The sequence below is a fragment of the Aquarana catesbeiana genome, linkage group LG01 (genome assembly GCF_042186555.1).
Source record: "Aquarana catesbeiana isolate 2022-GZ linkage group LG01, ASM4218655v1, whole genome shotgun sequence".
Taxonomy (NCBI): Eukaryota; Metazoa; Chordata; class Amphibia; order Anura; family Ranidae; genus Aquarana; species Aquarana catesbeiana.
The window spans coordinates 644,048,667-644,061,194 of NC_133324.1; the positions used below are offsets into that span (position 1 = coordinate 644,048,667).

At 39.7% G+C, this 12,528-nt stretch overlaps 1 protein-coding gene across 16 annotated transcripts in view; it reads left to right on the forward strand.

The window, feature by feature from the left end:
* BMPR1B (bone morphogenetic protein receptor type 1B) overlaps window positions 1-5,502 on the forward strand; it is a 700,361-nt gene extending 694,859 nt beyond the window's left edge. For all 16 annotated transcript variants that reach the window (XM_073601167.1, XM_073601124.1, XM_073601147.1 and 13 more), the window contains 3 exons: window positions 2,667-2,842; window positions 3,107-3,237; window positions 5,056-5,502. In XM_073601167.1, coding sequence (XP_073457268.1) covers window positions 2,667-2,842; window positions 3,107-3,237; window positions 5,056-5,181 — 433 coding nt within the window. In that variant the 3' untranslated portion in view covers window positions 5,182-5,502. The remainder of the gene's footprint in view (window positions 1-2,666; window positions 2,843-3,106; window positions 3,238-5,055) is intronic.
* The last annotated feature ends 7,026 nt before the right edge of the window (window positions 5,503-12,528 follow it).

The window sequence follows — 12,528 nt, forward strand, 5'->3', positions numbered from 1 at the left end:
AGCCCCGGAAGATTTGGCTGCTTAATCACCAGGCCATTTTTTGTGATACAGCGCTGCGTCGCTTTAACTGACAATTGCGCGATCGTGCAACGTTGTACCCAAACAAAATTGACGTCCTTCTTTTCCCAGAAATAGAGCTGTCTTTTGGTGGTATTTGATCATCTCTGCATTTTTAATTTTTTGCGCTATAAACAAAAAAACAGCAACAATTTTGAAAAAAACTTTTTTGCCATAATAAATAACCCCAATTTTTTTTCCTCAGTTTAGTCGATATGTATTCTTCTACATATATTTGGTAATAAAAATTGCAATAAAAATATATATATTGTTTTGCGCAAAAGTTATAGCAGCTACAAAATAGGGGAAAGATTTATGGCATTTGTATTATTATTTTTTTTACTATCTGTGATCATACTTAGTATGAACAACAGATCACTCTCCTCACCCCTGACAGCATGGAGATGTCTGTTTACATTGACAGATCTCCTGTCTCTGTGTGGAGCTATCACGGGTGCCCGGAGGTCATCGCGCCTGCCAGGCATGACCATTAGCCCTGGTGTGGCGCAGCGAGCATGACCCCTAGTGGTCAAAAGGCGAACCGACGTACAGTAACGTCGGTTCACCCAGGGGAACCAACCTGCCGCAGTACAACTGCGGTGGCTGGTCGGGAAGGGGTTAAAGATTAATTGTATTATTTTGCATTGCACACAGCAATGCTGCCTTCACAATTGCAATTCCCAAAGAAAATTGCTTATAAAATAGATTCCTTTTCATTTAGGAACACAAACACTAATATATATGTTTTCTTCTCCGAGTCATTCCATCCCATTAAAATCTAATTTCATGAAATAGGTATTAGAAGGCATAGTACATTTTAAACAGCTTTGACATTAAAAAGGCTTCCATTAAAAAAGACAATAGAACCAAATCACTTGTGTTTTATTTACTCAATCCAGTTGTGACTACAATAACTCCAGAAGATATCATAAGTGGTCCAATGCACTTACAGCAGAGTGATGCAAAGAATATCAATACCAAGTCATGGCAAAAATGCTTTTTGTTTTTGATCAAAGTACAGTTTAGAGTTCAGGAAAATACATATTTTTTCTATGTTCTCTAAAGATTTCATTGTTATAGCTGTCGATGGAGTTTAGTCAAATGCTAATGAAATGTCAGAAATGGAACTGCCACCCCACTGAGTTCTATGTCTAATTGTGTCTGCACATTTGAATACTTAAATCTAGCCTGGGGAAAGTATGTCCCTTCACTGTGTTCCTGGTTCACGCTGAAAAACCTATTGTTATTCACATTGGTGCACTAGCCAGGCAAAATATGGCAATAGTTTTTGACAGAGTGATTGATTGCTGTTTTCATTTAATGTGCAGCTCCACCTCCCCCCAGTGCAACTTAAACATCCTGTATGAATATATTAAACATAACATAATAGAGTTTAGATTTGGATGAAACTGATGTCTTACAGAGGATTCTACGCAAGTAGAATATGTGCTATATACAGCTTAATAAATACCAAACAGTGTTAAAGGTACATTAAACTACTTGTATTTTTCCACATATGCCATTTGTTTAAATAATTAATACACCTCTGCTTTTCAAAGTGCAGAGGGTATGCAAATATTTTACACTGTAAATGCTATGTAAGCAAAGACAAGCATTAGTCAGCAATCGGCATTAGAGTCAGTTTGTCAGTCCAGAAAACCAGTGAAAGAATATTATATAGCCCTTTCAACCTGTAACACCTAATGTCCCCACTAATGCTTAAAGTGGACCTCTCCCCCTTTAAAAACTACTAATATTATGTACTGCAGGTGTGTTACCAAAACAAGATCACTTTGGTATGTCTATGCGCCGTTTTCTTCATGATTAGCCATTTCATACTGTCTCTGTGCTGCCTGTGCCCCCTTGCCACCATTTTTATTTTCAAAGTGAATGTCACCTGTGGCTGGCTTCTTCTTTCTTGCTCCCTGTGCCAGCCCACTAATGACATTTGTGCCTCAGCTTGCTGTATTGTCCTACTGAATACTGTATGCGCAAAATGAAGAGTATGATGTCATATGCCTTGTCTCACATATGCGGCACACAACATTACATTTATCTTGGAAAAAATAAGCCTTCCCTTAAATCCCATGAAAACTGGGGTGGTGGTGGTGGTGGTGGGGTAGCAAAAGCTGAGTGTAATGTTGTATGTCACATGCAAGATGAGGTGCATGACATTATGCACTTCAGGAACAATATCTTCCTGAAGGTACTGCTGACTTTGCCTTCCCATGATGCATCTGTGAGGCCAGGGCTTTCTCACTAGTGCCTCAAGAAATCCAGGAAGTGAAAACACTGCTGTAATTACACTCGGCCACACTCGGTAACACCGAGTATGGCTCGGGGTTACTGCTTTTGGTACTGAAGATCCACCCCGAGCCACACTCAGGAATACCGCCAGGGAGGTTAATCATCAAGTCACTGACACTTCAATTTGTGCATTACCTAGAGTTCAATATAGAACCAGCCCAAGAGCCCAAATGAGCACTATATATTTGGAAATGTTCACAGACATAAGACAAAAGAAACATAAGGACAAATAAAATATTAGATTTTCATTGTTTGTAGTTATGTTTGCTTAACTCTTTTTTCTTATATTCTTTGTGCTACAGTGATACAAATGAAGTGGACATACCACCAAATACCAGAGTGGGTACAAAGCGCTATATGCCTCCTGAGGTTCTTGATGAGAGCTTAAACAGGAATCACTTCCAGTCATACATAATGGCGGACATGTACAGCTTTGGACTTATTCTCTGGGAAGTAGCCCGACGGTGTATATCAGGAGGTAAGAAAATAAATATAATCATTTTATTACAATGCTTTATTTATTCAGGTGCAACAGACATTCAATTTTAAGTACATTTGTGATGCATTTGAATCTATAAAACCATATCTAATGATTAAATCTATAGGAAAAACTTCTTGAAGCATTTCACAAGATAAATCAGAAAAATGTATTGATAGAATGTTATCTAAGTTTGTTTCCTGTGTGAATAAAAATAAGCATGTATAAAAGAAAATAGAATTTGATTACTTATTTGTATTTCAGGTATATTAGAAGAATACCAGCTGCCCTATCATGACGTGGTACCAACCGACCCTTCTTATGAAGACATGAGGGAAATTGTGTGTATCCGGAGGTTACGACCCTCATTTCCGAACAGATGGAGCAGTGATGAGGTACAGAATGCAGAACATGAAATGATGCTGCTTTTGTGTGGCTTGCTAAATTCTTAACGAAAATCATAGAATCCTTGAACATGTCCTTGTAATTTTTTTTATTTTTTTTGCCATTAATGGGATAATCAACGTAAATTATGAATGGCAATATTTAGCTTCAATTCTGATTTAATTGTGTTTTAAAGATATCACAAAGCTTAAGGAATGTACTTAAAGATTATGGTAATACCTTACAAAGACTAACACATGCTTTAAATATCTAGATTTGATTGACAGGTGCAACATTTCAGGTGTACTTGGCCAGTTCTTAAAATTTAATGAGAATTTATAGAAATGGAAACTATTTTCTTCCTTTTCTAAATGCAAGCACATTTAAATTGGAGCTTTCAATTCCAAAGTAGTTTTCAATAGAGTGGGCAAGGGTTATGTTTTATTTCCTCATCCTGATATGGAATTCCTAGCCTTATGCCCTGTACACACGATCAGAATTTTCGTAGGAAAAACCTTGGTTTTTCCGACGGAATTCCGCTCAAGCTTGGTTTGCATACACACGGTCACACAAAAGTTCTCTGAACTTTCAACAAGAACGCGGTGACGTACAACACGTGCGACGGCACTGCGTGTTTTTTTGCGCGTTGGAATTGCATACAGACGAACGGAATTTCTGATAGGAACTTTTTCCGATGGAAAAATAGAGAACCTGCTCTCAATCTTTTGCTGGCGGAAATTCCGCCAGCAAAAGTCCGATGGAGCATACATACGGTCGGAATTTCCGACCAAAAGCTCACATCGGACTTTTGCTGGCAGAATTTCCCATCGTGTGTACGGGGCATTACTTTCTGTGCTTTTGATACATCAGAAAGTGATAAAGAACTCTTTCCAAAATTATGGAAAATCTAACCCTTGGCTGTTACCACCAGAGCAAGTGTTTCCATTGGATGATTTCTCTTTGGCGTAGTAATAATAGGCACTCTGGCAGAAATTGTAAGGTAGACCATAGATGGTGCGATTTTCTTTCCTGCAACAAAGGGTTACAGGAAAGAAAATATCTCGATTCCCCCATAAACTCAATCAGTGTTGATGGTGCAATCCCTACCACAGAGCTATTTTGTTCTCCTGGTGAGGGGGGGTGAGCCTGGGGGGCACAGGGAGCCATCCCGGTTGAGAGAACACAGTGATTATGAATCTATAGCTGATGGCAGTAATCACAAAATATGACATGCTGGTTGTACCCAAATCAATTTATGGATACATTCAGCCTGCCCATAGATGGTTCGAACTGTCTATGGCCGGCGTAACTAAATTTTGCACACAAAGAAATTTTGGACACAAAGAATAATAATAATAATAATAATAATAAAACAGATTTTATTCTTCCCTCTATCAAAATGTAGAAAAACATTTGCTGGAGTTATACTTAAAAAACAAGCATTTTCCATACCCAGAGTATAAAAGCAAGTAAAACTCTTACCTACTGCTTTTAGGTCTCTTACTCATCATAAAGGTCACTTGTCCATAACAACCAATCAGTCTGCCTTTTAGTTTCCAGTGCTGTACTGGGGAACATGAAAGGATAATTCTGACTGTCTGTTATAGGACTATTCCTACATGAAACTTTGAAAACTCGTTTGGTATGCAGAGAAGCAGCGTGGATAATTCACGCATGAGTCATAATTGATTTCCCAGCTGCAATTATATGGTTGGTGATTTTCATAAAAATTGCAATATTCTGGATTACATACATTTTATATATGACATGTAAACCTTGTAGGAGAATGTACATTCTGACTTACATTAAAATTGTTTTCTTTCCCACAGTGCCTGAGACAGATGGGAAAACTGATGACAGAGTGTTGGGCTCACAACCCTGCCTCACGCCTTACAGCTTTGCGAGTAAAGAAGACACTAGCCAAAATGTCAGAGTCTCAAGACATCAAGCTTTGATTTGATAGAAATCTGAAGTAGAGAAAGCCAGTGGAAGTGGACTTATTTTTTGTGACTGAAAATCCTAAAGAGAAATCGCATTTCTACACATTGAACATCTGTGTTTACCATGAGTACAAGTGTCTAGACTGTTGCATCACCAGCGACAATCTGGACAAGATTCCACAGACTTTGTTACTCAGGCTGGTGTACACAGGAAACATGTCTTCAATGACTAGATGAAAAAATGAGCATGTTGCTTTCTGTGAAAGCAAATACGTTTTTAATGTTTGAAACAAAATAAAAATTCTTTAAAATTCTGGTAATAAAAAATTAAATAAACGTATGACTAATTACATGTCTTCAAAATAATAGTGCAGAAGTTATGGGAAAAGTCATTTTGGAACCTTTACCTAAGGACATTTGACACTGTTCTATTTGTATTCACAGAGGAGGAAAGTGGCAGTGTTGACTATAGTAACCAAAAAGAAGGCTTCATCCTACCGAAGAAGATGCAGCTTGAATCTCATTATAGGCTGATATTTTCACTCTTTTCATTATTTTTGTACTTAACCACTTCAGCCCCATAAGGTTTTACCCCCTTCCTGACCAGAGCACTTTTTACTATTTGGCACTGTGCTGCTTTAACTGGTAATTGCGCGGTCATGCAATGCTGTACCCAAACGATTTGCGTCCTTTTTTTTCCACAAATAGAGCTTTCTTTTGAAGGTATTTGATCACCTCTGTGGTTTTTATTTTTTGTGATATAAATGAAAAAAGACCGAAAATTTTAGAAAAAATATATATTTTCTACTTTTTGTTATAAAAAATATATAATAAACTCAATTTTAGTCATACATTTAGGCCAAAATGCATTCAGCCACATGTCTCGGGTAAAAAAAAATTCAATAAGTGTATATTTATTGGTTTACGCAAAAGTTATAGCGTCAACAAACTAGGGTACATTTTCTGGAATTTACGCAGCTTTTAGTTTATGACCGCCTATCTCATTTCTTGAGGTGCTATAATGGCAGGGCATTAACCCCCCCCCCCCAAAGGACCCCATTTTGGAATGTAGACACCCTGAGGAATTTGCTGAGAGGCAAATATTTCATTTTTTTGTTGTAAGTGATTGAAATGATATATTGAAATTATCTACTGTATTGCTCACACATGGCATGAGATTATGTGAAATTACACCCCAAAATACATTCTGCTGCTTCTCCTGGGTATGTGTGGGACTTTTTGGCAGTCTATCCACGTACAGGACCCTGAAAAACCAAGCACCGCCTTAAGGCTTTCTAAGGGCATAAAATGGTGATTTCACTCCTCACTGCCTATCACAGTTTCGGAGGCCATGAAATGCCCAGATAACCCAAACCCCCCCCAAATTACCCCATTTTGGAAAGTAGACACCCCAGGCTATTTGCTAAGAGGCATGGTGAGTATTTTGCAGATCTCGCTTTTTGTCACAAAATTTTATAAATTGAAAAATGAAAAAAAAAAAAAATTTTCCAAAGCAAATGAGAGCTGCAAAATACTCACCATGTCTCTTAGCAAATACCTTGGGGTGTCTTATCTCCAAAATTGGATCATTTGGGGGGGGGGGGGGGTTGTGCTATATGGGCATTTCATGGCCTCCATAACTGTGATAAGTAGTGAAGAGTGAAATCACCATTTTACGCCCCTTAGAAATCCTGAAGGCAGTGATTGGTGTTCTGGGGTTCTGTACGTGGCTAAGCTCCCAAAAAGTCCCACACATGTGGCATCCCCATACTCAGGAGAAGAAGAAGAATGTATTTTGGGGTGTAATTCCACATGTATCAATGGCATGTTCGAGCAATATATAATTTAGTGACAACTTTGTGCAAAAAAAAAAAAAATGTGGCAAAATATAAAATATTCCATGGAATCAACATGAATCTCAGAAAATAGCTTGGGGTGTCTACTTTCCAAAATGGGGTCATTGGGGGGGGGTTGTGCTATCTTGGCACTTCATGGCCTTCGAAACTGTGATAGGTAGTGAGGAAGTGAAATCACCATTTTACGTCCTTAGAAAGCCTGAAGGCGGTGATTGGTTTTCGGGGTCCTGTACACGGCTAGGCTCCTAAAGAGTCTCATACATATGGTATCTCTGTACTCAGGAGAAGCAGCAGAATGTATTTTGGGGTATAATATCACATATACCCATGTCATGTGTGAGCAATATATCATTTAGTGACAACTTTGTGTAAAAAACAAAAAAACAAAATAGTAATTTTCCCAAAACTTGTGGCAAAATATAAAACATTCCATAGACTCAACATGCCTATCAGCAAATAGCTTGGGGTGTCTACTTTCCAAAATGGGGTGGGGGTGGGGGGGTTTGAACTGTCCTGATATTTTATGCACGACATTAGAAGCTTATGCCACACCTCACCCACTCTTCTAACCACTTGAAGATAAAGCCCTTTCTGACACTTTTTGTTTACATGAAAAAATTTTTTTTTGCTAGTAAATTACTTTGAACCCCAAGCATTATATATTTTTTAAAGCAAAAGCCTACAGATTAAAATGGTGGGTGTTGTAATATTTTTTTTCACACAGCATTTGCGCATAAAAGATGATCTTATGCCGAGTACATAGATACCAATCATATGACATGATTTAAAATTACATACAATCGTGCAGCAGCGATAAACTACATACATTTTTAAAAGCCTTTAACCACTTCCCGCCCGGCCTATAGCAGAATGACGACCGGGCGCTAGTTCAGTTATCCTGACTGGGCATCATACAACGTCCAGCTGGATAAAAGCCGCAGCGTGCTCGTGAGGGAGCACATCATGGCGATCGGTGATGTGGTGTGTCAAACTGAATGTACAAGGCAGAAAAAATATGTAATACATGAAAAAGGAGGAGAGAGATAATTGCTGCCCCATCACAATTATACTACCACCTAAATGGAGTAAAAGTATATTAATTGGGGAGGGTTTCGGTGTGGCGCTATTCCTCTTAAGGAGACCTAATTAAGGTGCTTGAAGTGCTGCAAATGTATTCAGAAGATAAAACTAAAATATATATGACAATAGAATCATATGATGGATATGTGCTAAAAGTGTTGCACCTGCTGCAGAGTGCAGCTTAAGATATCTTTAAAATGAATAAGGAGACGTTAAAGTGATAAGTGCTTGTGTGTTGCACCCTCTGCAAAGTGCAGGATGCCTACAAAAGTGGATATAAACTGGTGCTGGTGCTAATGACGTGTATGAGAATAATATCCCTACGTGCTCATACAATGATTAATTGTTCCTTGTATGTGAAAAAAACACTGGTGTTTGACCCTCTGTTGCAACATCCCAAATAAACATACAATAATGGAAAACAACAAAATATATCCCGCTGTGAGGGAACGATGCACCAAAATAAACTGAAATATTATTATAACATTAATACAATAATGAACAAAGTGACTTGTGCTGTCAAACAGTGTCCAGTGCTATGCAGAGTTAATGCTGATTAGATCCTTTTGGGTGATAGCAGTGCTGGTAATCTTATCCGTGCTTGTAATGTAATTGCACTCAATAGATGGCCTTACCCCCCCAGGGGTACTGCGCAGCCACAGTATATGTAACTGTGTAGCACTCTGGAGACAGCTGAATGGTCTGAGGATTGCTAGTGGCATACCACATAGAAGAGAGAGGAATGCCCATAGCATAATACCAGGTCAAACTGTATATTGGTTAAACGTTTAGAGATATACTCACATTTTGGTTAAAAATTACAGGCAAAGGATTTAAATGATGCAGGCGTTGAGTAAACAAACATTTATGGCCCTGACCGGAAGTGACGCAAAGACATACTGTAACTCCACCCTACGTGTTTGGTTACTCAAGACGTCATCTGGAGTGTGCCATGTCCAATCACGGCTGATCGGGATGTAAACAGGAAGAGCCATTTATCGCCTTTTTCTCACTCGCGTCTGATAGACGCGAGTAGAGGAGAGCTGATCAGTGGCTCTCCTGACATGGGGGTCTAAATGTTTATCAGCGCAGCTCTCCCGCGAATGCCCACACTGGACCACCAGGGATGCCACCAGGACCACCAGGGATGCCCACAATTGATGGATGACCAGGGATGCCACCCTAGACTGCAGTGATGCCAGTAAGTGCCCAAATAATGCCAATCAGCGCCCACACATCTTGCCTGTCAGTCAGTCAGTGCCTGCCAGATGTCTCCTCATCAGTGATGCCCAGCAGTGCCATCTATCAGTGTCCAACAGTGCCACCCATCAGTGTCCATCAGTGCCCATCTATGCCCATCAGTACCCACCTATCAGTGCCAATCAGTGCCCACCAGTGCCACCTATTAATACCACCCATAAGTACTCATCAGTGCCATCTATCAGTGCCTATCAGTGCTGCCTATCAATGCCCATCAGTGCTGAATACCAGTGGCACCTATCAGTGCCCATCATCAGTGCCCATCAGTGCCACCTCATCAGTGCCAACTCATTGGTGCCACCTCATCAGTGCCACCTTATCAGTGCCCATCAGTGAAGAAGAAAACATTTATTTACAAAATTTTATAACAGAAACAAACTTTTTTTTTCAAAATTTTCGGTCTTTTTTATTTGTTGCGCAAAAAATAAAAATGCCAGCAGTGATCAAATACCACCAAAATAAATCTCTATTTGTGAGAACAAAATGATAAAAAATGTGTTTGGGTACAGTGTAGCATGACCGCGCAATTGTCATTCAAAGTGCGACAGCGCTGAAAGCTAAAAATTGGCTTTGGCAGGAAGGAATGAAAATGCCTGGCATTGAAGTGGTTAAAAGCCTTTACAGGTTACCACTTTAGATTTACAGAGCCGGTCTACTGCTAGAATGACTGCCCTTGATCTGACGATCGTGGTGATACCTCACATGCATGGTGCAATTGCTGTTTACACATGACACAAAACCAATGCTTGCGTTCGCCTTTTGCGCGCAGCACAGGAGGACAGGGGTGCTTTATTTTTTTAAATTGTTTTTTATTATTTATTTTGCTTTTTTTATTTTATTTTTACACTGTTCCTTTCATTTATTTTATTTTTTATAATTTTTATTGTTAACACAGGGAATGTACATATCCCCTATGATAGCAATAGGTAGTGACAGGTACTCTTTTTTTAAAAAAACGGGGTCTATTAGACTCTAGATCTCTCCTCTGCCCTCAAAGCATCTGACTACACCAAGATCAGTGTGATAAGATGCTTTCCCAATTTCCCAATGGCGCTGTTTATATCCAGCGAAACCAAAGTCATGAAATGCTCGTAGCTTCCAGTTTCTTAGGCCATAGAGCTGATTGGAGCCATTCTAGTCTTCGAGCCCGAGAAAACCATGGAAGACAGTAGGAGGGGGGGATGTTCCCTTCCACTGCTTGTGAAAGCAGTCTAGCGGCTAATTAGCTGCTAGGATTGCTTTTACATGAAAGCCGACCACCGGCTTAAAAGAAAGATACCAAGATGATACTTAAACCTGCGGCACCATTCCGGATAACCACTCATAACTACTCAGTACCAGTACATCGCTGGTCCTTGTTGGGCATATATTGTAATGTTCTTTTTTTTCATGCAGCCTGTGGACTGAACAAAAAAAGAGATTGATCAGTGGGTATGCCCACCATTAGAATACCGCCCCACATCCACCCACTTCTAATAATGGGGATTCATGCCAGTTTTTTTTTTAACTGTGGTGGTTAAATTACCTCCTACAGCACTGGAGTTGCTGATTTACGTATCGTGAGAGCAAATGCTGTTGCTGTCAAGATAAATAAATCAGTGCTGCAATTGAATGGTGCACCTGAAAAGCAAACAATGGTAACAATAAGACACTAACTCAATAAAACAACAAAAATCTGGGCCAAAAAAAAAAAGAGTAAAAAATATATGCCAAAGCATGGGGGCAATCCACCCCTAATGTTAGGGGCAAATCACCCCTCCACCCCTGCCACTATGCTTCGGCATATATGATCTTTTTTTTAAACTGTGGTGGTAAAATCACCTCCTACAGCGCTGGAGTCGCTGATTTACATATCGTGAGAGCCAATGCTGTTGCTGTCAAGATAAATAAACCAGTGCTGCAGAAGAATGGCGTACCTGAAAAGAAGATAATGGTTAACAATAAAACACAGTAAACAGTAAAGTATAAACGAATTACGTACCTGAAAAGCAAACCTGATAAAACATAGTAACAATAAAACATTGCAGTTAAGCATAAAATACAGTAAAAAAGAGCAGAACAATAGAGAGAGAACAACAGAGCGAAATAATAGAGAGAGAAGAACAATAAAATGATAACTATTTTTGGCTTTGTTATTTTATTTATTTTTGTTTTTTTTTTACTCTTTTTGATAACTGTAACTGTAACGGTTCAAGGTTTGGGTCTCTGAAAATGCGATGGCATCTTTGGATACCCGGTGAAAGTGTACCCTAGACTGTGTTGTGCTGTACCCTACGCTAATACTCCACTAGTGTGTGGTTGGTCAGGACAGGAGGGATAAAAATAGCGGGTGTCACGCCTATATCTATGCTTACTACAGACACGACATATTCTTTGGGGTGATCGTTGGGTAGGGGTACCAGGGAGGACATACAGAAAATGCCTCTCATACAGCTGGCTCACTGCATTTGGATTGGGAAGTTGGGTCACAGCACCGTCTAGAAACAGAAGGGCTGTGATGATCTCTTCCTGAAATTTAAGGAAGGATTCAGTTCGTCCTGACGCTTTGTATAGCACATAAACGTTCGGCAGAGACAATTTGAATAAGTATACAGACACTTTTTTGTACCAGCGTCTGGCCGTATGGGCAATTAAGTACGGCGCCATCAACTGGTCGTTGAGGTCCACCCCTCCCATATTACGCTTATATTTGTGGACACAGAGGGGTTTCTCCACAACACCAGTCGCCCAATTTGGACTGTCATTTCTGCGTGAAGGGAGGATAGAACGAAAACATTCCGATTATCCCTCCACTTCACTGCGAGCAAATTATTACATTTTAAGCAGGCTCTCTCCTCCAGTCTAAGTCGGAACTTTACAAGCTGCTGTGGTAAGACCCGACGATTCGATCGCACAGTGCCACATGCACCAATTCCATGATCAAACATGTGACTAAAAAGTGTCACACTCGTGTAATAATTGTCCACGTACAAGTGGTACCCCTTTCCTAATAGGGGTGAAACCAAGCCCCAAACAATCTTACCAGTGCTCCCTATGTAGTCTGGGCAGTTCTCAGGCTTCACGTGACTATCTTTTCCCTCGTAAACCATAAAACTATATGTATAGCCTGTTGCCCTGTCACAGAGCTTATACATCTTGACCCCATATCTGGCACGCTTGCTGGGAA